Raw genomic sequence first — 23,132 nt, 5'->3', positions numbered from 1 at the left:
ACAATTTATTTTCAAATTTAAACGTTTATTTATTATTAAGAGACAGAGACAGAGCATGAGCATGGCAGGGGCAGAGAGAGGGGGATACACAGAATCTGAAGCAGGCTCCAGGCTCTGAGCCCGACGTGGGGCTCGAACCCACAAACCACGAGAGATCATGACCTGAGCTGAAGTCGGATGCTCAACCGACTGAGCCACCCAGGCACCCCCAATTTTTTTATTAATGTTTATTTTTGAGAGACAGAGTGTGAGCTGGGGAGGGGCAGAGAGAGAGAGAGAGGGAGACCCAGAATCTGAAGCAGACTTCAGCTCTGAGCTGTCAGCACAGAGTCAGATGCGGGGTTCGAACCCATGAGCCATGAGTTCATGACCTGAGCCGAAGTCAGACACTTAACCAACTGAGCCACCCAGGCGCCCCTCAAAGGAATTTCTGAGTAGACAGTATATCTTGCCTACAGCCTAGACTAACAATAGTGTGTACTATCATCCTGGTGTTATCCCTTTATAGACTGTGAGCGTTTGGTCCAGATTGGTTTGTTATTGCCAAGATTGTAATGGAGGATATATTTTTCTATAAAAATACTCTGGTTTAATCAGTGTGCTGCCTCTCCCAAATAGATTATAGTCTTAAGTGTCAGAATTTTGGTTCTAGTAATACCCCTAGCTACAGTAGTTTTTTTCTGGTAAATACCATATGCAATAAATAAGGTTGGGTTGTGGGTCGGTGGATGGGTGAAATAAGTAAAGGGAATTAAGAGAAATGAACTTGTAGTTACCAAATAAATAAGTCATGGAGATGAAAAGTACAGCATAGGGAAAATAGTCAATAATACTGTAATAATGTTTTGTAGTAGCTACACTTACATTGAGTATTATATAAAATTGTCGAATCGCTATATTGTACACCTGAACCTAATATAACATTGTATGTCAACTATCCTTTAATAATAAACTTAAAAAATAAGTAAATAAATAAATAAATAAGTTTGGCTATTTTTCAAAGCTAAAAATACTCCTAAAAACTATTGCAGGAGTATTGAAGTAGGAGTGAAGAGATCAGAGTTCTAACTTGACTCCACTCCAGTCTAATTATCTATTGGCCTAGTTTATTTGGACTTCATTTTTCATTTGTGAAACTGGGGAATTAGAATAGATTAGGGTGATCCAGTCTAAGGCCAGAAAAAGGAATTGGTTTTCCTCATTGGAATATTTAAATAGATAATACCAGTCTCGTGTTAACTCTTTTTTATTACCTTTTTTATTGTAATACAATTTCAAATTTACAGAGATGTTGAAAGAATAGTAGAGGAATTCCTTTATACCTTTTACCTAGTTTTAGCAGTTTTTAACATTTTGCTGCATTTGCTTTATTATTCTTTTTCTCTTTCTCTCTTGATATACATATATGCATTTTCTTTCTTTCTTGTTTGAATCATTTGGGAACATTGCTCTCTCTTACCACAAAATATTTATATATATGTATATTTACTAAGAATAGAGGCAATCTCTTATTTAACCATAGAACATTTATCAAAAATAGGAAATTTAACAGTGATATAATACTATTATCTAGTCCAGAGTCCATATTCAAATTGTCCATTTTCCCTAGAATATACAAAAGTAGTTTTAAAATTCTTTAGGTATACCATTCTTTGCTTACAGTTTTTGTGTTTTGTTTTTTTTTTTAATGTTTGTTTATTTTGAGAGAGAGAGAGAGAGAGAGAGAGAGACAGCATGAGTGGGGCAGGGACAGAGAGAGAGGGAGACAGAGAATCCCAAGCAGGCTCTGCAGTGGGGCTCGAACTCTCGAGTTGTGAGATCATCATGACCTGAATTGAAACCAAGAGTCAGATGCTTAACCGACTAAGCTACCCAGGTGCCCCTACAGTTTTTGGGTTTTTTTTAAGGTAAAGTTTATATGTAGTGAAACATAAATCTTACGTGTATAATTCAATTAATTTTTCAAAGTGCACATACCATATAACCCACACCCCTGTCAAGGTATGGAACAGTTGTATCACTCCAGGAAACTTCCTCAATGCCCCTTCCCAGTCAGATGCTACCCTACCTTCCCTCAGTGAGTCATTCCTCTATCTTTTTTTTTTTTTTTTTAGATTTGGCTTTTGTAAAACTTTGTATAAATAGAATTATACAATATGTACTTTTCTGTGTTTGGCTTCTTTTGGTCAGCATCATGTATGTGAGATTCATCCATGTATTTAATCAGTGCTTTGTTCTTTTTATTGAGTAGTAATTCCACTGTATGAATGTATTAAAATTAGTTTTTATCTATTACCCTATTGATAGACATTTGAATTGTTTCTTATATGGTGCTGTTTATAAATAGAACTGTTTTGAACATTCCTCTGCAGGTCTTTTGTAGATGTATATTTTTATTTCTCTTAGGTAACTACCTAGGAGCAAATTGCTGCATTATTGAGTAGGTGTGTGTTTAACTTTAAGAATTACTGGAGGGGCGCCTGGGTGGCTCAGTTGGTTAAGCATCCGACTTTGGCTCAGGTCATGATCTCACAGTTTGTGGGTTTGAGCCCTGCATCCGGCTCTGTGCTGACAGCTCGGAGCCTGGAGCCTGCTTCGGGTTCTGTGTTTCCCTCTCTCTCTGTTCCTCCCCTGCACACTTGTTCTCTCTTTCTCTTTCTCTCAAAAACAAATAAAACATTTTAAAAAATTATAAAAAAAGAAAAAAGAAATTGCTGGGGCACCTGGGTGGCTCAGTTGGTTTCAGTGTCTCTCTCTCTTTTTTTTTTTTTTTAATGTTTATTTATTTTTGAGATAGGGACATAGTGCGAGTAGGGGAGGAGCAGAGAGAGAGGGAGACACAGAATCTGAAGCAGGCTCTGGGCTCTGAGCTGTCAGCACAGAGCCTGATGCGGGGCTCAAACTCATGAACCATGAGATCATGACCTAAGTCGATGTTCGATGTTTAACGGACTGAGCCACCCAGGTGCCCCTAGGCATCCGACTCTTAATCTCAGTTCAGGTCCTGATCTCAGGGTTGTGAATTCAAGCTCTAGGTTTGCTCCATGGAAACAAAAACAAACAAAATTGCCAACCCTTTTCCCAAAATGTCTATACCATTTTAAAATTCCATCAGCAATGATAGTGCAATTTGCACCACATGTCTTCCTCAATGTTTGATGTTGCCACTTTATTTTTTTACATTCTATTATGTATTGGTGATTCTTCCTTATGGTTTAATTTGCATTTTCTTGGTAACTAATATTTTTGAGCACTTAATCATGATTGTTGGCCATTTATCTGTCTTCCTCTGTGAATTATCTGTTAACATCTTTTATCCATGTTTTAAATTTATAAAAAGATTTTGGGATCGCCTGGGTGGCTCAGTCGGTTAAGCATCTGACTTCAGCTCGGGTCATGATATCACAGTTTGTGAGTTCACCATTGGGCTCTGTGCTGATGGTGTGGAGTCTGCTTGGGATGCTTTCTCTCCCCCTCTCTCGCTGCTTCTTCTGTGCTCCCTATCTCCTCAAAATAAATAAATAAATTTAAAAATTATTTTTGGAATCTGAGAGTTTTTAACTTATTCTGGATACAAGTTATTTGGTATGTATGAATTGCACATAGTTTTTCCCACTCGGTGGGTTTTCTGTTTGCTTTCTGAACAGTATGTTTTGATGAGGGAGCTTTTGAATTTTGTTAAAGTTTAATACATCAATTACTATATTTTTGTAGTTATTGCTTTCTGAATGCTAAGAGATCTGGAAAAAAACTGGAAAAGCTTTACAGTTTCTAGCTTTTAACTTTAGTACAGTGATCCATCTGAAATTAAGTTTTATATATGGCATGAGGTAGAGGTCTAGGTTACTTTTTTTCTCTGTGAATATCCACTTATTCTAGCACGTTTACTGAGAAGATTTCTTTCCCCCATTGAACTGTGTTGGCACCTTTGTGGAAAATCTGTGGACTGTATATATGTGAGCCTATTTCTGGACTTTATTTTATTCCATTGATATGTCTGTCCTTATGTCAGTGCCACCTTGTATTGACTACATAGCTTTATGATACATTTTGAAATCAGGTATTATAAGTCTTTTGACACTGTGTTTCTTTTTTGATACCACTGTGGTTATTCTATATTCCTTGTATTTCTGTATAAACTTTAGAATCAACGTATCAGCTTTTTCAAGAAAAGCGTGCTAGAATTTTGATATGGATTATGTTGAACTCTTTATTCTTCTGCTTAACATGTCCTTCCTGTGGGGATTATAATATACATCTTTAATCACAGTTTACTCAATGAATATTGCTTCATGTGAATATAGGAAACCTTGCAACAATTTAGTTCCATTTACTCCTCCATGGTGTGTGCAATTGTTGTCATATATATTAAAACATAGGAAGTTTTAAAGGAAATATTGTAATACTGTATTTGGGGTTTGTAATGTACATAAACAAGAAAGGATGAAAAATTAAGTCTATTCCAGAACTGGATGCAGAAGTCCAGGTATTGGTTTTAAAATTTTTATTTCTAATCTGTCTCAGAAGATTGTTGACTCAAGTTCTTAGCTTTTTAGGTTTTTCAGGTCTTAAATTTTAACTATGTTTGTGTGTGGTTTTTTGTTTTGTTTTGTTTTTAATCAAGTCCTTAAGTTCGTTTTTGGTATCTCAAAGGCCTTTATTTGGGACCTACAGTTTAGCAAAACATTATTTGAAAGTGAATTATATTTGTAGGCACTCAAGGAAATGAGAGACTTCCCTTTGTGATCCTAATACTCGGTCTTAGATATCTGTGGACATAAATCTAACTCTTTAGACTATTCAGAGATTATAACCAATAAGAATATGTCTTAGAGTCTGTGCTTTGATTTGGTACGATATTTTTGATTAAGTCTTGCTTTTGTGAAGTGCTTGATGTCGGTCATGTAAATGGATATGAAACATGAATGACCCTGAAAGTACTAAGGTATCTCAGAGATTTATCAGTGTTTCTAAATTCCACAGAATGAAAATGTAGCTATAAAGCAGTGACCTTTTCTATTGTTATGTCAGACACAGGATTGAGGTTTTTTCCCCATAAATACTGACCTAGGCCTCTTTTTTCAAAAATAGGGGCCCCTGGGTGGCTCAGTCAGTTGAGCATGATCTTGCAGTTTGTGGGTTCGAGCCCTACATTGGGCTCCATGCTGGCAGCACAGAGCCCTCTATCTCTGCCCCTACTCCCCGCACATGCACTCTCTCTCTCAAAATAGATAAATTTAACAAATAGATAATACATATACATGAGTTGTTATTGTCAAATATATTTCTATGTTATAGGCCCAACAACACAATTTTTTTTAAGTTTATTTACACAGGGCTCAAACCTATGAAATCGTGAGATCCTGACCTGCACTGAAACCAAAAGTCTGGTGCTTAACCGATGGAGCTACCCAGGTGCCCCCAAACAACACAATTTTATAGATAATGTTCCATGCAATTTCTTTTTAAATCACATAAGGGGATATGACAGAAGAAATAATTATATTCTCTTTTTTACATACCTACATACTTAATCAATGCTCTTTTTCAGTGTCATTCAAATTATTGTCTTAGTGTCACTTCCTTTCAGTCTGATTACCTTCCTTTATTATTTCCAGTAAGTCAGGTATTACCAGAATGTATCTTTCAGGTTTTGTTATCTGGGAATGTTTTTATTTTGCCTTCATTTTGAAAGATTGTTTTACTGGATGTAGGATTCTTAGTTGACAGTTTCTTTCAACACTACGAATATATCAACCCACAGTCTTCCAGCATCTATCACTTCTAATGAGAAGTCCTTTGTTAATTTTATTGGCTTTCTCTTGTGTATAATAAGTCATTTTTCTTTAGCTATTCTCAGTATTTTGGCTATTATGTGTTGGTGGATCTTTTTTCTTTTATCCTACTTGGAGTTCGTTACTGTTCCTCAGTGTGTAGATTAATGTTTTTTGTCAGATTTTGGAATTTTTCTACCATCATTTCATTAACTTTTTTTCTGCCTCTTTCTCTTCTTTCCTTCTGACAGTCCATTATACATCATTTCTCTGAGACTGCTCATCTTTCATCATTCTTTTTTTCTCTGTTCTTTGGATTGCATACTCTCTCTTGATGTATATTTTGCTGATTATTCTGCCAGTCCTCACTGCTATTGAGAGTCAGCTACTCCGCTACTAGTTGGTTGGAGGTTGTCCTTAAGACTTAAGCTAGTGATGTTTTCTTTCACCCTTTACTTTTGGATCTGTGTTGTGTGGTCTGGAGACTGTTTTCATAGTTCAGAGAGTTAATGAGTTTCTCCTGTGTTCAGCCATAGACCAGAGGCGCAGATGTTGCCTTTCCTTTTGCTTCTCAGAAGGTAAAACCTTGGGCATCTACATAGTCTTTTAGAATATCAGGACAACTATGGGTTTAGTAGGTTCTCTGATTTTTCTGTTAAGATTTGGCCTATCTGCCCGATTTTTTGTTAGTCTGCCTCAAATGGTAACAGATTAAGCTATTAGTCTCCACTGATTGCTTGCTGATTGCTCTGTTGTTTTTGACAGTGTTCTTGGGGCATAAATTGCTCCAAAGTCTAGTCCAGATAAAGTTACCCATCCACCTTGGCAGGGACAAATTATTGCTGGTTTTTAACAGTGCTTATCTCCATCCTCTCCTGGAAAGAAACTCTGTGCTATGGAGCAGGAGCTGGGAGTAGATTGGGAATCTACTATTCACTGGCTGCCCCACCAGGATCCTCTCTATAGAGCAGAAGGTTGAAGTGAGAGGTGGTGGGAACTGTTGCTTCACTTACCACCACTGCCCAGTATACATCTTCAGCACAAAGCTTGGTGAGATGGCCTCTGCAGATATTTACCAGCTGCCAAAAAACCCCAACAACCCAGAAACCTGGAATAGCTCTAGAAAACTGGGAGTAGTGGGAGCTACCACTCAGCTGTCGTGCTCACTAGGACAGCTTTTCTGCGTTACAGAGCTGTAAGGGAATGGAAAGCTGTGATGCACTGTCATTAGCTGTTCCCCCATTCATTAGCTATTTGCACCTGATCCTCCTTACAGAGTAGGAGCTGGAGGTGAGGAAAAGGGTGCCGCTTTCAGGCTGCTAAGCCCTCTTCCACACACAAAACTATGGGGGGTTGAGTGTAGTTCCTACTCAGATGTGATGCTGCCTACTGTTCTTACTGAATTCCATAGATTCAGTCAATCTCCAGAGACCTTGAATGATTGTCTTTGGTAATTTTGACTAGTTTAACAAATGTCTATCTGGAAGAGAGGCTTCACCTAACTCCTCATACTATTCCCCATACATGTATATAGTTAAAAATTCAAACACTACACAAAGTATTAAATGAAAAGTAAGTTCTTCTCTCTTAAACATGTCCTTAGGTCTGATTCCTAGAGGCAACAATTGCTACCAGTTTTTTCTTCATACTTAGATACTATGGCTTATATATAAATATACACCTAATTTTTAAACCTGGATCATGAAGAACTTTAGCTGCTGCAAAATGTAGCTTCAGGTTTTGAGATTGTGACTTGGTGAGGTCTTGTTATACCCAAAACGTGTATTGGCTTTCCAGCTGCATTTGTAGTCTTTATAAGTTGAGCAGTACTTTCTGGCTTGGGTCTTTATAGATCATCTAATTTGGTTTACTGTATCCTCACTGGTAAAACTGGGTAGTATTCTCAGATCTAACATTAAACAGAGATTATAAACATCAAAATGATCATACTGTCAACATTTTTAGTAATCTCTCTTTTGCTGTAGTGAACTGTATACAATGTCTCCTAGTATAGGGACTACTTTAGAAGTCAGACAATGGAGTGAGGGCTGTTAAATATTTTCTAGGTTTTTTTTTAAACCACCTAAAGGCATTGCCTTAAAATGGAACAAATTTAAAATAACAACACTGGGTAGGTTCTAAATCTTTCATTTTAACTGTGATATTTTTAGAAATAAAGGGTATTTTATGTGTATGGGACACTCATTGTTTTATTCTTCTGCTTCAGCTCTGAGGACTGTTATTATTATTGATATCCTCTGTGAAATAGTTTTGCTTTCTGATTGATTGCTGTATAGAAAAGTATTAAATTATTTTCCCAAATGGAAAGGTTCAGCTGATATAACCTTGTTTTGCTGCTTCACCTTCTTACAGTTCTTCCCTCAGTAATATTTGCCTATTTGCATGAGATAAAACTGATAATAGAATTTCATCTGGGGAAAGATAATAAATTAAAGACAGTGACAAGCCTACTGGAAAATAAAGATGGCTAGTCAAACTTTTGTTTAGTTAGAGGATAAACTTGCTGAGATTGTAGGAACTGTGTATGATATGGATTGTGACTTTCCTGTACATATCCGGAATTTACTATGGGACTTCTGCGTGTTTTAATTTTAATTAGTCTATTTTGGGGGGAGAGTCAGGGAAAAGGAACAAAAAAATGTTTCTATTCTCTTGACTTTGAGAATAATGAAGGAAAGAGACAGAGACATAGAGAAGGTAGCAATGTGGGATGGACAACCAGGAAAGTGATATGTTCTCTACATTTTTAAAAACGTGAGTGAGCAAGCCACCGCTCTAAACAGCAGGGATCCAACATTAACTACACAGAGTTAATCTTCACAGAATATGAGCTGAGCTTAAAATTTTAATCTACACTAAAATTTGTTGCAGTTATTCTGACATTTTAATAAGAGATAGTAAGCCACCTGTGTAAATTGTGCTAGTAGGTATTACAGCCAAATTGAATGGTCAGCTAGAGGCAGAGAAAGGAAGAACTGAGCCCAGGTAGGAAGTGTCTCTGAAGGTTCATACCCCAGGGGTCCAAGGCAACTGGCACTCTACAATTCTATAGCAGGAAACACAATTCATTGATCCAGGAGCTCCTGTCTGATAGATAGGCTTGTCTCCTAGTGTTGGGAGCCAGGTCAGGGTGATGCTTGAGTCTAGTGCAATTTGACTTTTGTCATAATATCTTTAGGGCAATGGTGATTCAGTGCTTGAAATTAAATGTTTTGGCTTAAAAGTCAATTTCCCTGAGTGGTTCAGGAGATGGGAACTGTATTTTCACCTTGACAGGGCTGTTTGTATGGCCCGTAATCATATTCTCTCTCCTCTTGTTTCTAACTGCTTCCTTTAGTTGTCACCTAGGTAACAAAGGTCGAAGCTACTTAAAGCCTGGGATGAAAGACTTTTTATCTTCATGGGTGTTTTCTTTAATCAGATTCCTTTCCTCCTAAGACCAGGGTCTGCTGCTTTGCAGATTCACTTCATAGTCTATATAAGTACTTCTCTCTAATACCAGGGAACATGGTGCCTATGCTAAATCTAGTTGTGAGGGGTTTACTGAAGGAGAACAAACTGCAATATGATGTGGTACAATGAATGAAGGAGCCCTAGGAAATTTTGAAAAAAAAAAAAAAAAGTGGTACTCTGAAAGAAATTTAGCTTGGGCAAAGTGGTATGTAGGGAACTTGGGCAATCAGAGAGTATATCAATCCTGAGTGGGATAGGGTCAATGTCAGTAAGAGATAAATCTCAAAAACAAATGTTGAGCAAAAGAAATCAGACACATGAAGTACATTTATACAAAATTTATACAAAAGCCTTCTGTGGGGTCAGAAGTCAGAACATGGTTTGTGGAAGAGAATAGGTAGTTATTGGAAGGAGAACAAAAAGAGGGCTTCTGGATGTTAGTAATATTCTGTTTATTGATTTGGGTATTGGGTACATTGGTATATTATGTTTATTAACATTGAGCTGTACAGTTGTGATCTGGTAGTTTTCTGCATGCATGTTTTACTTCAATATAAAGTTAAAAAAAACAAAAGGCTAGTAGTAGTTCAGTTCTGCTTATATGATGGTCTAATTGCCCATAAATAGGAACTGGATAAATAGGGACTGGTTAAATTGTGTTCCTCAAATGTTCCTTATATCCCTGGGGAGTACAATGAAGCTATTTTGAGAATGAATAATTCTACTTGTACTGACATGAAGCCCATTATTAAATGAAGTTTCAAAACATATAATGGATTTATGTAAAAATAAACCACTGTATTCATTGGCTGGTATACATATAGAAAATAACTTGAACAGGACACCTGGGTGGCTCAGTCAGTTGAGCATCTAACTTCAGCTCAGGTCATGATCTCAGGGTTCATGAGTTCGAGCCCCACATCGGGCTCTCTGCTGTCAGCCTGTCAGTGCAGAGCCGGCTTTGGATCCTCTGTCCCCTTCTCTCTGCCCGCCTCCCACTAGCACTCTCCCCAAAATCAATAAATATTAAAAAAAAAAAAAAAAGAAAAAGAAAATATCTTGAAGGACACACATTCATAACAGTGGTTAGCCATGAGGATTGGTTTATGGGTAATGTGACAAAAGTGGGGAATGTTGAACTTTTACATAATTTTTTTACCATGAACATGGGTTACTCTTATGATCAAACTGAACGTAAAAAATAAATTCTAAATACTATTTTAAAGGCAAATGTATTGAGAGAATTAATGTTACTGTTCTGGTTAAATCTCTGAAGTATGGTTAAAAGAAGGAAAGGAGTGGGGTTCCTGGGTGGCTCAGTCAGTTAAGCGTCTGACCTTTGGTTTCGGCTCAAGTCATGATCTCATGGTTCTTAAGTTCCAGCCCCAAGTCGGGCTCCATGCTGACAATGCAGAGCCTGCTTAAGATCCTCTCCCTCTCTCTCTGCCCCGCCCCCACTCGTGTGCGCACAAATTTGTGTGTGCACGTTTGTGCTCTTTCTCAAAATAAATAAAATAAACAAGAAGAGTGGGTGGCTCAGTCAGTTAAGCATCTGACTTCAACTCAGGTCATGATCTCAAGGCTTGTGGGTTTGAGCCTCGAGTTGGGCTCTGTGCTGACAGCTCAGACTGGAACCTGCTTTGGAGTTTGGTCTCCATCTCTCTCTGCCCCTCCCCCACTCACACTCTCTCTTTTGCAAAAATAAATAAACATTTTAAAAAATTTTTTAAAAAAAGAAGAAGTAATGGAAGTAAATAGAGTCCTTCCCCAAGAGTTAATATAGTTCTGTCTTATTCCACTGCAGATGGTGAGGCAGATTCTACTGACCTTGAATAAACAAAATGAATGTAGGCATTTGATGTAAAGTATAACTAAATTGCCTCTCAACTTGTCATTTTAGTTGATCCAGAGTACCAGAAGGAAGCAGAACAAAGACATCGAGAATTGGCAGCTAAAGCTGGAGGATTTAATGACTTTGCAACTTTAGCTGTCATCTTTGAACAGTGCAAATCAAGGTATGTGAAATAGTTTTTGTACTAGAAATTGTCAGGTTAAATTTTTTTTAAATGTTTATTTTTGAGAGAGACAGAGCACGAGCGGGGGAGGGACAGAGAGAGAGAGAGGGAAACACCGTGTCTAAAGCTGACTCTGGGCTCTGAGCTGTCAGCACTGAACCCGACCTGGGGCTCAAACCTAGTAACCGCAGTATCATGACCTGACACAAAGTCGGATGCTCGACTGACTGAGCCGCCTAAGGTGTCCCTAAACTTTTTTTTTAAAGTTTATTAATTTTTTTTTGAGAGAGAGAAAGCAAGCAGGGGAGGGGCAGGGAGAGAGAGAATTGCAAGCAGGCTCTGTCTGTGGTGTCAGGGTAGAGCCCAGTGTGGGGCTGGAACTCATGAACCCTGAGATCATGACCTGGGTCGAAACCAAGAGTCGGAAGCTTAACCGACTGAGCCACCCTGATGCCCCTAGAAAGTGTCAGTTTAAAATATAGCTCCAATATGTATTTACTATGTGACTTTAGACAGTAAGGTTCAGTGGGGATACTGTTGACCTTGAGGCATTTTTGTGAACATTAGTGAGATTTATCTATGTTGGGTGACTATTACTAAGTAGGCATTTATTTTATAATATTAGTTCTCTTCTTTCTTCTCTTCCTAATTCTTTCTTGAAAATGACCTTATAGGGGCGCCTGGGTGGCTAGGTTGCTTAAGCATCCGACTTCAGCTCAGGTCATGATCTCGCGGTTTGTGAGTTCGAGCCCCGTGTTGGGCTCTGTGCCAACAGCTCGGAGCCTGGAGCCTACTTCAGATTCTATGTCTCCCCCTCTCTCTCCCCCTCCCCTGCTCACGCTGTGTCTCTCTGTCTCTCGATAATAAATAAACATGAAAAAAAAAAAAAAAGAAAATGACCTTATAGAATTTTGATTCGCTAGAAGTACCTTAGATGAGAAAATGATTGGATATTTGTTAAAACATATATGTATAAAAAGAAATTAATTTACAAATTATTTTTAATTCACTCAGAGGCATCTACATTAATTTGTTTCCTCAAATTCCTTAAGTGGCTTTCTCAGTAATGGGACAGGTCTCATAAAAGGGCTAACTGATGCTTATTTGTTTTTAGTTTTGTAATAGAAATGAGAATGTTAGACTGCCTTTTTTCTTTTTTAAGTGAACTCTATGTCCAGTATGGGGTTCCAACTCATGACCCTGAGATTAAGAGTCACATGCTCTACTGACTGAACCCGCCAGGTGCACCTGTTAGACTTTCACTTCGAGAGGGTATTTTAAAGATACCAGTATTTTTGTTCTGCAGTGGAGCTCCAGCTTCGTGGTGCCAAAAACACTGGATTCATTGGAGATGCTTATTTTCAGCATTTCGTGTTGAAGCTCAACTTCGAGAACTAATCAGGAAGCTTAAACAGGTGATTGCTATAGTGATCTTTTCTTAAGTCAAATTTTGGCAAGATTCTCTGAGTACTGTACCCCAAACTATGCAAATTATGAGGTATTCTGATCTCCGGTTTGTAGGAATAGACCCCATTCCTAACTGTGTGCGTGAGTACCAAGCACTGTTCACTGTTATCCTTTGGGGAAGTTCTTTCCCTGGCCTTGGGTAGTTTCCTCACATTTATATGCTAATTTAGTGCTCAGTTGAACACTGGCAGAGGCCCTCCTGCAGATCTCTGGAGTTCTGTTTCTATCTGAGTTCTCTTCTCTCCTGAACTCTTGGCCTGTGAACTCTAGCCATCTTGGTCTTCCTGGACTCTCAGCTCTGCCTCTGTAGCTCAGGGTGTTCTTCAGGTTCCGCTGGGTTTTTCCTTCCCTGACCCTTCATCTAGAATCTCTCTCAAGGTTGACCGTAACCTGGGGCAGTTGTTGGACTTACTTCACTTATTTCCCATACTTCATTTACTTCTCAGAGATCGCTGTCCTTTATTACTTGATATACAGTGTTTTGGAAATCATTATTTCATATAAAACATTTTTTGGTTGTTTCAAGCAGAAGTGTAAATCTAATCCCTCTTACTTCATATGGCCAGAAACAGAAGTCTTTAGAAACATGTAGTTTTCAAAATAAAAGATCATTTCATATTATTCTGTGAGATTACCACTGTATATATATTCTTTCTATAGCAAAGTGATTTCCCAAGAGAGACCTTTGAAGGCCCTAAACATGAAGTACTACGGAGATGTCTTTGTGCAGGCTATTTCAAAAATGTAGCTCGAAGGTAAGCAATAATGAGCTTGAGAAATGGATAAAGAATACTACTGTATTTGGCTACAATGTTGAACTATTTAATATTAAAGATTGGTGGTTTATTTAAGCTCCGTGATTATGATGACATCAATTACAATGACTCTTCATGATTTTCACTTGTGCCGGGGGAACTGCAGTGGCACAGAGTGGGATATTGGAACTCAAGTTTGGTAGGAGGGAATTTGTAGGACAGCTGTCTAGCATGGGATATCGGCACCTAAGTTGAATGACAAGGGTTTTCTTGCAGAGGAGTGAGGCTCTGTGTGGAGTATGAAAGACAAACATGTTGAGCATGGCATCCCTGAGGAAAGATAGGGTGGTGTGGAATGTTAGTAATTGAGCAGGATGGAGAAGGCACTCATATGGGATATGTTTGGTGTTGAGTGTTAGAGTCTGAGTGTTAGAGAAGGAGGGCATCTTCTTAGGGAAAGGGGTAACAATGGTGGTGATGGGAGATTCATTATATAGAAAGGAATTAATCACATAATTCAGTATATTAAGGAATGGTGAAGGGAGTTATAAATACTGAACGGGAGAAAATGAGAATAAACCCTGTGGTGTTGGATTGAAATTTCAGGGTTTTATTGTGAACTTATGGTTTTCAATATAGTTAGATGGATGGATATATACATGTGGGAATGAAACTATATGTTATGGTATATATATGTTATATGTGTTTGTATATGTGTAAATACATACATACAAAAATACCCTAGCTCTCAGATGCACTGGGAGCAGTAACACCGTAATAGCAATAAATATACTCAGTGCCCTTGATCTTGACTTGAAACAGCCATCTGCCACATAAAGGACTCAGAACTGTTTGGAGAAATAGGGGTGGGAAAGTACAAGATGAGCTGAGAACATCTTATTTTGCCAGCAAGCAAGAAGGGATCAATGAAGGTTGAGGCCATGTTAGAAGTACACTGGAGCTAGCTTGAATAGGCTCCAATTGAACAAATATAGGACATATTAAGCATCAGAATAAATAATGATAGTAATGGATTATATAGCCCACTAAATAAAATCTGAAATCATGGGTCTATAGTCATATAAATTACTAAATGAATAAATTAGAAGTTTAATAACAAATGGAATTAGTTGAGCACCTCTCCATAAAATTCTTTTTTTTTTTTTTTAATTTTTTAATGTTTGTTTATTTTTGAGAGAGAGAGCAAGGGAGAGGCAGAGAGAGAGAGGGAGACACAGAATCTGAAGCAGGCTCCAGGCTCTGAGCTGTCAGCAAAGAGCCCAACATGGGGCTCATTCACGGACGGTGAGATCACAACCTGAGCCAAAGTTGGACACTTAACAGACTGAGCCACCCAGGCGCCCCTCCACAAAATTCTTAATTACTAAGGGAAAAAGGAAAAAAGTAACTTTTCATGGAGAAGCCTGGCAGATGCTAACCAAATCAAGCCATCAAAGTGAACACCATTAGTAACAAAACAGATTGAAACCATGTTCTTCCTGATAGAATATAATGAAAACCACAGCTTAACTTCTGTGATGTTCCTGGCAAAGATGCATTACCTAAATCTAATCATCCTGAAACAGACAAATTCAAATTGAGGGGTGTACAAAAAATTATTCAAAAAGCTGTCAAAGGGCACCTGGGTGGCTAGGGTCGTAAAGCATCCAACTCTTGATTTTAGCTCAGGTCATGGTCCCAGGGTCATTGGATTGAGCACCGAGTTGGGCTTCATGCTGAGCATGGAGCCTGCTTGGGACTTTTTCTCTCTCTCCTTCTGCCCCTCTCCCCGCTCATGAGCTCTCTCTCTCTCTTTCAAAAAAAATAAATAGGGGCTCAGTTGATTGAGTGCCTGACTGTTGATTTCGGCTCAGGTCATAATCTCACAGTCGTGGGAACAAACCCCAAGTCGGGCTCTGCACTGACAGCACAGAGCCTGTTTGGGATTCTCTATTTGCCCCTTGGCCACGCACATGCTTGCTTTCTCTCTCTCTATCTCTCTCAAAATAAATAAACTTAATAAATAAATAAATAAATAGATAGATAACAAAACAACTGTCAAGATCATGAAGGTCAAAGAAAGATTGCCATAATGAGGTAGACTAAGGGGACATGAAACGTAAAGTTAATACTCGATTCTGAATTGGATTCTTTTGCTATAAAAAATTTTATTAGGACATCTGGTTAAAACTTCAGTGGGGTCTGAGGATTAGATGTTAGTGATGGTATTGGTGTTAATTCCCTGGTTTTGATGGTTGTATTATGGTTATTTAAGAGAATGTCCTTGATTATGGGAAATGCACACTCAGATATTTGGGGATGATGGGGCATAAGGTTGGTAACTAATTCAAATGGTTCAAGTAAAAAAGATTTTTTGGGGGCACCTGGGTAGCTCAGTCAATTAAGCATCCCACTGTTGATTTTGGCTTAGGTCATGATCTCATAGTACATAGGATTGAGCTAGGTGTGGAGCCTGCTTGGAATTCTCTCTCTCTCTCTCTCTCTCTCTCCCTCTCTCCCCCTCTCCCTCTCCCTCTCCTTCTCCCTGCCTCTCCCTCTCCCTCTCCCTCTTCCCCCCCTTGGTCCTCCCCTGGTTATGGGTACTCTCTCTCTCTCAAAAAAAAAATGTTTTTTTGTACTGTACAAATATATATATATAAATACACATATATGTATGTGTATATATATATATATACACATATATGTATATATATATACGTATATGTATATGTATATACATACATACACACATATACTACTTTTCACATATATATTTCACACATATACATGTGTGTATGTATGTATATACATATACGTATATATATATATATATATATATATATATATATATACTGCATAGTATATAAATAATTATAATGCAATCTGATCTGGGTTATAATGGGAATGTATATAAAGTATTATAGGAAATCATCTGTGGTGATGGTTGAACTAGGGCTAATATTTTGACAAGTTTTTGGAATAACATTTATGTAAGGAACTGTAGAAGAGGATACGAATTTGAAGTTAAGAACATGAATTACAGAAACGATAGGTGCAAAATTCTAATTATCAGATTTTAGAATAGTGAAAATTATCCCTTTAAAAAGAGATCATCATATCAAGATTTAAGTCAGAAGACCTATGTTTGGAACTTGATTTCACCATACATTAACTCTGTGACCTTTGGAAGGCTAGTTGATTTGTTTGAATCTGTTTTGACCTCTTAATAAAAGTAACTTACTCTCAAAACTCATAGGTTGTTTTGAGGATTTATTACAAAATCATTTTAGAAATGTTAAAGCATAAATATTATCAATATTGTTAACATTAATACTTATTAACAAGAAATGTTTCTACTTAACTGAAATGACTGTTTAAGATGTATCATTATTTAAGATGGCTTGGTAGAGAAGTTATAGTGACAAGTAAGTTTAAACTTCTGTTTATAAAACTCTTTGTGGTAGAACACATTATTATAATTGTACATTGTTAGACTTAGTGCTCTACTTATTTAATTATTTTAGTGTTCTTATCTTTATCATTTGGTTTTTTGGTTTTTAGATCTGTTGGGAGAACATTTTGCACAATGGATGGGCGTGGAAGCCCAGTCCACATTCATCCTTCCTCAGCAGTAAGTGCCTATTATTATTTTTTAAGTGTCTTATTTTTTTTTTTCAACGTTTATTTATTTTTGGGACAGAGAGAGACAGAGCATGAACGGGGGAGGGGCAGAGAGAGAGGGAGACACAGAATCGGAAACAGGCTCCAGGCTCTGAGCCATCAGCCCGGAGCCCGACGCGGGGCTCGAACTCACGGACTGCGAGATCGTGACCTGGCTGAAGTCGGACGCTTAACCGACTGCGCCACCCAGGCGCCCCTTAAGTGTCTTATTTTTTAATAAAGGGAAGACATTTGTAAAGGTATGGGAATAAGTAATACACAAATGTTTTCTACTTTTCACTTTGTGGTTATGTTTAGTCTGTTTTTTTTTAAGTCCATTTATTTATTTGGGGGGTGGGGGTGGAGAGAGAATCCCAGGCAGGCTCCATGCCCGGTGTGGAGCCCCACCTCACAACATTGAGACCACGACCTGAGCCGAAATCAAGAGTCAGCTGCTTAACTAATAAAGCCACCCAGGCACCCCTAGCATACATCTTTATTACATAAAGCTGTAAAGGCACTGCTTGGCCCATGCCTTCTGTTTGATTGAAAAATATAGGAATTAATTCAGAAGATTTGGGGCTATTAGTGTTTGGCTGGTCTAATGTGGAATAAGGCAGGTTACTGAGTTAACCATCCTTAAATAAATTCTTTTGTATAGCTTCATGAACAAGAAACCAAACTCGAATGGATCATTTTTCATGAGGTATTAGTTACCACCAAAGTCTACGCAAGAATTGTGTGTCCAATCCGTTATGAATGGGTGAGAGACTTATTACCCAAGTTGCATGAATTTAATGCACATGATTTGAGCAGTGTGGCCCGACGTGAAGTGAGAGAAGATGCAAGAAGGAGATGGACAAATAAGGAAAATGTAAAGCATCTAAAGGGTGAGTCAGTCATTTGTTCTAGTAACTTAAGTCCAGGGAGCATAAATACCCAAATTCTCATATAATTATGGAAATATTGTATAGAGCTTAGATTCTGGCTCTATCTCCTCAGAAAGCAAAGAGTTGTCATGAGTCTCAGACTTTGATACTTTGACTTCCTTCTTTTCTTCCAGTTAATCATGTTTTCCTTAATCCCTCTGTCCAACAACATTATTAATAAAAACAGTATCTGTTGAGCTTTTACCATGTGCTAACAACTTGCATTAATTACCTCATTGAGTTTTCACAATAACCCTATCTATGAGGGAAGTACACATCCCCCCTTTATAGATGACGAAATACTTAGCAGTGTATAATAATTTGCTGAAAAATCCCATAGCTAATAATTTGTGAGTCTGTATTTTGAATCCAAGGAAACTGACGTGATGACCTAAACTCTTAACCATAATGCCATACAGTTTCCCAGTAGTCCACTGCTGTTTTTATTTTGTTTATAAAATTTTGTGACTATTACTTCAGAACATCTTCCCCTCCCCCCCACCCCACCCAGGGGATTTTTCTGTGAAATGTGAGATCCCTAGTTGGGAGGTGTAAACAGTTGTACTGAATGAAGTAGGACAGAAAGTTTAATTCTCAGCTCACATATACAAAAAGCTTTTCAGTAAAGCTTTCTGAGGCTGATTTATGGAGCAAATTTTATGATCCTTTTTTAATGTCATGAAAAATAGATCTGGAAGAGTCTTTAGAAATGTAGTGTTCTATTGCAGTATATAACTGTAGTACATGATTAAATTAGGGTCAGTTGTTCTGGCTCTTTAGGCCTCCATGCATTCATTCATTTATTTATTTTAATTGACTTATTTATTTTTTCCATGCTCTTTTTTTTTTTTTTTTTTTGTTTATTTATTTTTGAGAGAGAGAATATGAGCAGAGGAGGGACAGAGAGAGAAGGAGAGAGAATCCCAAGCAGACTCCATGCTGACATTGTGGGGCTCGATCTCACAAACTTGGTCTTGTGACCTGAAACGAGATCAAGAGCTGGATGCTTAACCAACTGAACCACCCAGGCACTCCTCCATGCTAGTTTTTTTTGTTTTTTTTTAAATTTTATTTATTTTGAAAGAGAGAACGAGAGCGGGGGAGGGGTAGAAAGAAAAGGGAGAGAATCCCAAGCAGGCCCCACACCACCAGCTCAGAGCCCAGTCCAGGGCTCTAACTCACAAAATGTGAGATCATGACCTGAGCTGAATTTGGAAATTCAACCCATTGAGACACCCAGGTGCCGGCATGCTCTTTATCTTTTAACCATAGGCTACATTGTTTCTTTTGAAAGGGCAAATTTTAGTTTTCTTTTTTTCCTCCTTAGCATTGAAAAATCAGGGCATCTCCTTCTCTTAACATTTCTAGTACTGAGTTTCACAACTAAAGTTTAACTGGATTAATTTATAATGTTTTCAGATGGAATCTCAAAAGAAGTCCTAAAGAAAATGCAAAGAAGAAATGATGATAAGTCCATATCAGATGCACGTGCTCGTTTCCTTGAGCGAAAGCAGCAGAGGTCCCAGGATCACAGTGACACACGGAAGGAAACAGGCTAAGCAGTGAATCCTCCAATTCAGGAAGTAGGAAAAGCAGCCAGGAAATGTGCTTCTACTTTGACATTTATATTAAATAGCACTACCAAGAGGAAGGGGTCAGCAGCTGTTATTAGCATATGAGCTAAAAGCAAATCAAAGTTCACCAATACCAATAAATGGAATTTTCAAAGAAAAGATTGAGTTGCCATGGTCCTAGGCAATGATCTACGAAACCAATGAAAGACAATACATGTGATATTTTCCTCACTTCAATTTTGCTGGCCTTAACTGGTATCAAATGCTGTCACTGAGGTATTTTCAAAGAACATTGAATTGTATTTAATCAGCGTGTATTCCATTTGCATTTGAAGCATTAAAAATTATTTTCCTTAAATCTCTTTAAAGCCTTCTTGTTGCTATTAGAATAGTATTATATCAGGTTATCAGGTATGTGACCATTTCCTTCAGAAGGCTAAACATAAGAGGTTTTTACTCAGCAATACTTAGATGTCTAACTGTTTAATTGCTACAGAGCTTTATAGATATTTAGAGAAAAGACTTAATCAACTAGTAAATAAGAAAATTGCCTATGGCAAGATTCTTTGTTGAATTATTATTAATCCTTAAATTGATTTTTCTGGGATTATACAAATTCCTTTTTATATAAAAATATATTGTTTAAAACAGTAGCTATAGCCATTAACCAAAGGACAGATGATATATGTATTTTTTTTGTTTTGTTTTTGTTTTTGTTTTTTAGCTGTCCCTACATACTTGTATCAGCACCACGTATGTAGGCATGACAGTTGCAAACAGCCTCTCCACCTGGCCTAGTCTTTTGCCTCCAGCTGCTTGGGTATGACCATTTAAACATCTGTTATGCTGATCTTGAGATGGGATTTTTTTCAAAGCAGCCAACACCAGATCACCAGTGTTTCAAATTGGAACCTTGAGGCTAGTTATATCACACTCAGGCCACAGTCAGCACTGCCCCTCTGTTGTTTACTGCCTTGTATTCTAGTTATTTGTGTATTTGTCTCCCCCACTAGATTATACGCTCCTTGTGGGCAGGGACTATGTCTTTTTCATATCTGTATCTTTCATGGCACCTAGCACAGTGCTTTGCACATAGTAGTCTCTCAATGTTTGTTAAATAAAGCTATTAGTGTCATTAAAATTCAAAAGGCAGTATAATGTGTGTTTTTAGATATTTTTTGTAAAAATTAAGAATCTAAATTTTTTATAGGTAACTATTTTGCAGTTATTTCCTTTGGTGTCTAAACAGTTTTCTGTTCAATTCTAGAAACTTGAGCCTTTATTGAAAAATCACATAAGGACCCAAATCTCTGTGTTCTTTTTTTTTTTTTTAATGTTTATTTACTTTTGAGAGAGAGACAGAGACAGGGACAGAGACAGAGCACAGCAGGGAGGGGCAGAGAGAGGGAGAGACAAAGAATCCCAAGCAGGCTCCAGGCTGTGAGCTGTCAGCACAGAGCCTGATGTGGGGCTCAAACTCATGAACCGTGAGACCATGACTGAGCTGAAGTCGGATGCTTAACTGACTGAGCCACTCAGGCACCCCTCTCTGTATTTGTTCTTAAAGTAAGGTTAGCGATGATGGTTCCTCTAACATTCCCTGTGTGGTTAATTCGTTCATTGTAATCTCCAGTGCTGTTGACACTGTCAGTACATTAGTCTTACCAGTTTCTCTTCTCAGGTATATTTATCAATGTATTTTCTTTTTTCTTTTTTTTAATATTTAAAAAAATATTATTTCTGTATTAGAGAAAGAGACAGAGAGACAGAGAGAGAGTGTGTGTGAGCCAGGGAGGCACAGAGAGAGAGGGAGACAAAGAATCCAAAGCAGGCTCCAGGCTCTGAGCTGTCAGCACAGAGCCCGACGCAGGACTCAAACCCATGAGCCATGAGATCATGACCTGAGCCGAAGTCAGATGCTCTATCAACTGAGCCACCCTAGCACTCCTCAGTGTATTTTCTTAAATGTGGGGGTATATGTGGATTCTTAGCATGAAAGCTCTTTCATTTTAATAAATGTTACGCACACATTCTAAATCTATAGTCCATACTCAAATTTCATCAGTTGTCCCAATAATGTCCTTTATAAATTTTCCCCCAGTTCAGGATCCCATCACAAATTGTGTATTGTATTTAATCTCTTTTAGTCTGCAAAATGTCCTCAGTCTTTCTTGTTCTTTCACATTTAACATTTTGAATAACATTTGTGACACTTTTTAGTAATACAGGCTAAGTTATATATTTTTAAAATTCTTTTTAAATTTTATTTTAGAGAGAGCACAAGTGGGGGAGAGGGGCAGAAATAAAGAGGGAGAGAATCTTAAGCAGGCTCCATGGTCAGTGTGGAGCCTGATGTGGGGCTCGATCCCATGACCCCAGGATCATGACTTGAACCGAAATCAAGAACCAGACACTCAACTGCCTGAGCCACCCAGGCACTCACAGGCTGTTATTTTATAGAATGTCCTCAATTTGGATTTCTCTAATGTTTCCTCATGGTTATGCATTTTTTATTAGAATACTGCATAATGTCTTTCCTCAAGCATCAAATCTGGAGGTATGGTATATGCCCCTTATTAGTGATATGAATGTTTTTTAATTTTTTTTTTAATGTTTATTTAATCTTGAGAGAGAGAAAGACAGAATGAGCAGGGAAGGAACAGAGAGAGAGGGAGACACAGAATCCAAAGCAGGATCCAGGCTCCTAGCTGTTAGTACAGAGCCTGACACGGGGCTCAAACTCACAAACCTGAGCCAAAGTCAGACACTCAGTCTACTGAGCCACCCAGGTGCCCTGGTGATACTAATTTTGATTACTTGGTTAGAGTATATTGATTTCTTCAATGTAGTTACTCTTATAATTAATAAGTAATTTCACGGGGTGCCTGGGTGTCTCGGTCAGTTGAGCTTCCGACTTCGGCTCAGGTCACGATCTCGCGGTCCGTGAGTTTGAGCCCCACGTCGGGCTCTGTGCTGACCACTCAGAGCCTGGAGCCTGTTTCGGATTCTGTGTCTCCCTCTCTCTCTGCCCCTCCCCTGTTCATGCTCTGTCTCTGTCTCAAAAATAAATAAACGTTAAAAAAAAAAAGTAATTTCAGGAGGGATATGTTGAAATTATGTTAAATACCCTGTTTCTTATAAATTATCATCCTCAGGATTTATCATCAACTGATGATTCTTGCTGAATCAGTTTTATTTTTATGGTTGCAAAATGGTGATTTATTTTTCCTAATTCTTTTTTTAAATATATTTAAAATTATTTTAGAGAGTGTGCACAAGTTGGGGAGAGGGGCAGAAGGGGGGGAGAGGGAGAGCGGGGGGGGGAAGAGAGAGAGAGGGAGAGCGAGAGCGAGAGAGAGAGAGAGAGAGAGAGAGAGAATCTTAAGTAGGCTCCACACTCAGGACAGAGCCTGAGGTGGGGATCATGACCTGAGCCTGAGGTGGGGATCATGACCTGAGCCAAAAATCAAGAGTTGGACGTTCA

The 23,132-nt window shown here is 38.1% G+C and overlaps 1 protein-coding gene across 1 annotated transcript in view; it reads left to right on the top strand.

Moving 5' to 3' along the window:
• DHX40 (DEAH-box helicase 40) overlaps window positions 1–22,702 on the top strand; it is a 49,274-nt gene extending 26,572 nt beyond the window's left edge. Inside the window, exons 13-18 of the mRNA XM_015088425.3 lie at window positions 11,149–11,263; window positions 12,570–12,678; window positions 13,391–13,485; window positions 17,047–17,116; window positions 17,807–18,035; window positions 19,494–22,702. Coding sequence (XP_014943911.2) covers window positions 11,149–11,263; window positions 12,570–12,678; window positions 13,391–13,485; window positions 17,047–17,116; window positions 17,807–18,035; window positions 19,494–19,633 — 758 coding nt within the window. The 3' untranslated portion in view covers window positions 19,634–22,702. The remainder of the gene's footprint in view (window positions 1–11,148; window positions 11,264–12,569; window positions 12,679–13,390; window positions 13,486–17,046; window positions 17,117–17,806; window positions 18,036–19,493) is intronic.
• The last annotated feature ends 430 nt before the right edge of the window (window positions 22,703–23,132 follow it).

This window comes from Acinonyx jubatus, chromosome E1 (genome assembly GCF_027475565.1).
Source record: "Acinonyx jubatus isolate Ajub_Pintada_27869175 chromosome E1, VMU_Ajub_asm_v1.0, whole genome shotgun sequence".
Taxonomy (NCBI): Eukaryota; Metazoa; Chordata; class Mammalia; order Carnivora; family Felidae; genus Acinonyx; species Acinonyx jubatus.
This window is presented reverse-complemented; position numbering and strand designations above follow the sequence as displayed.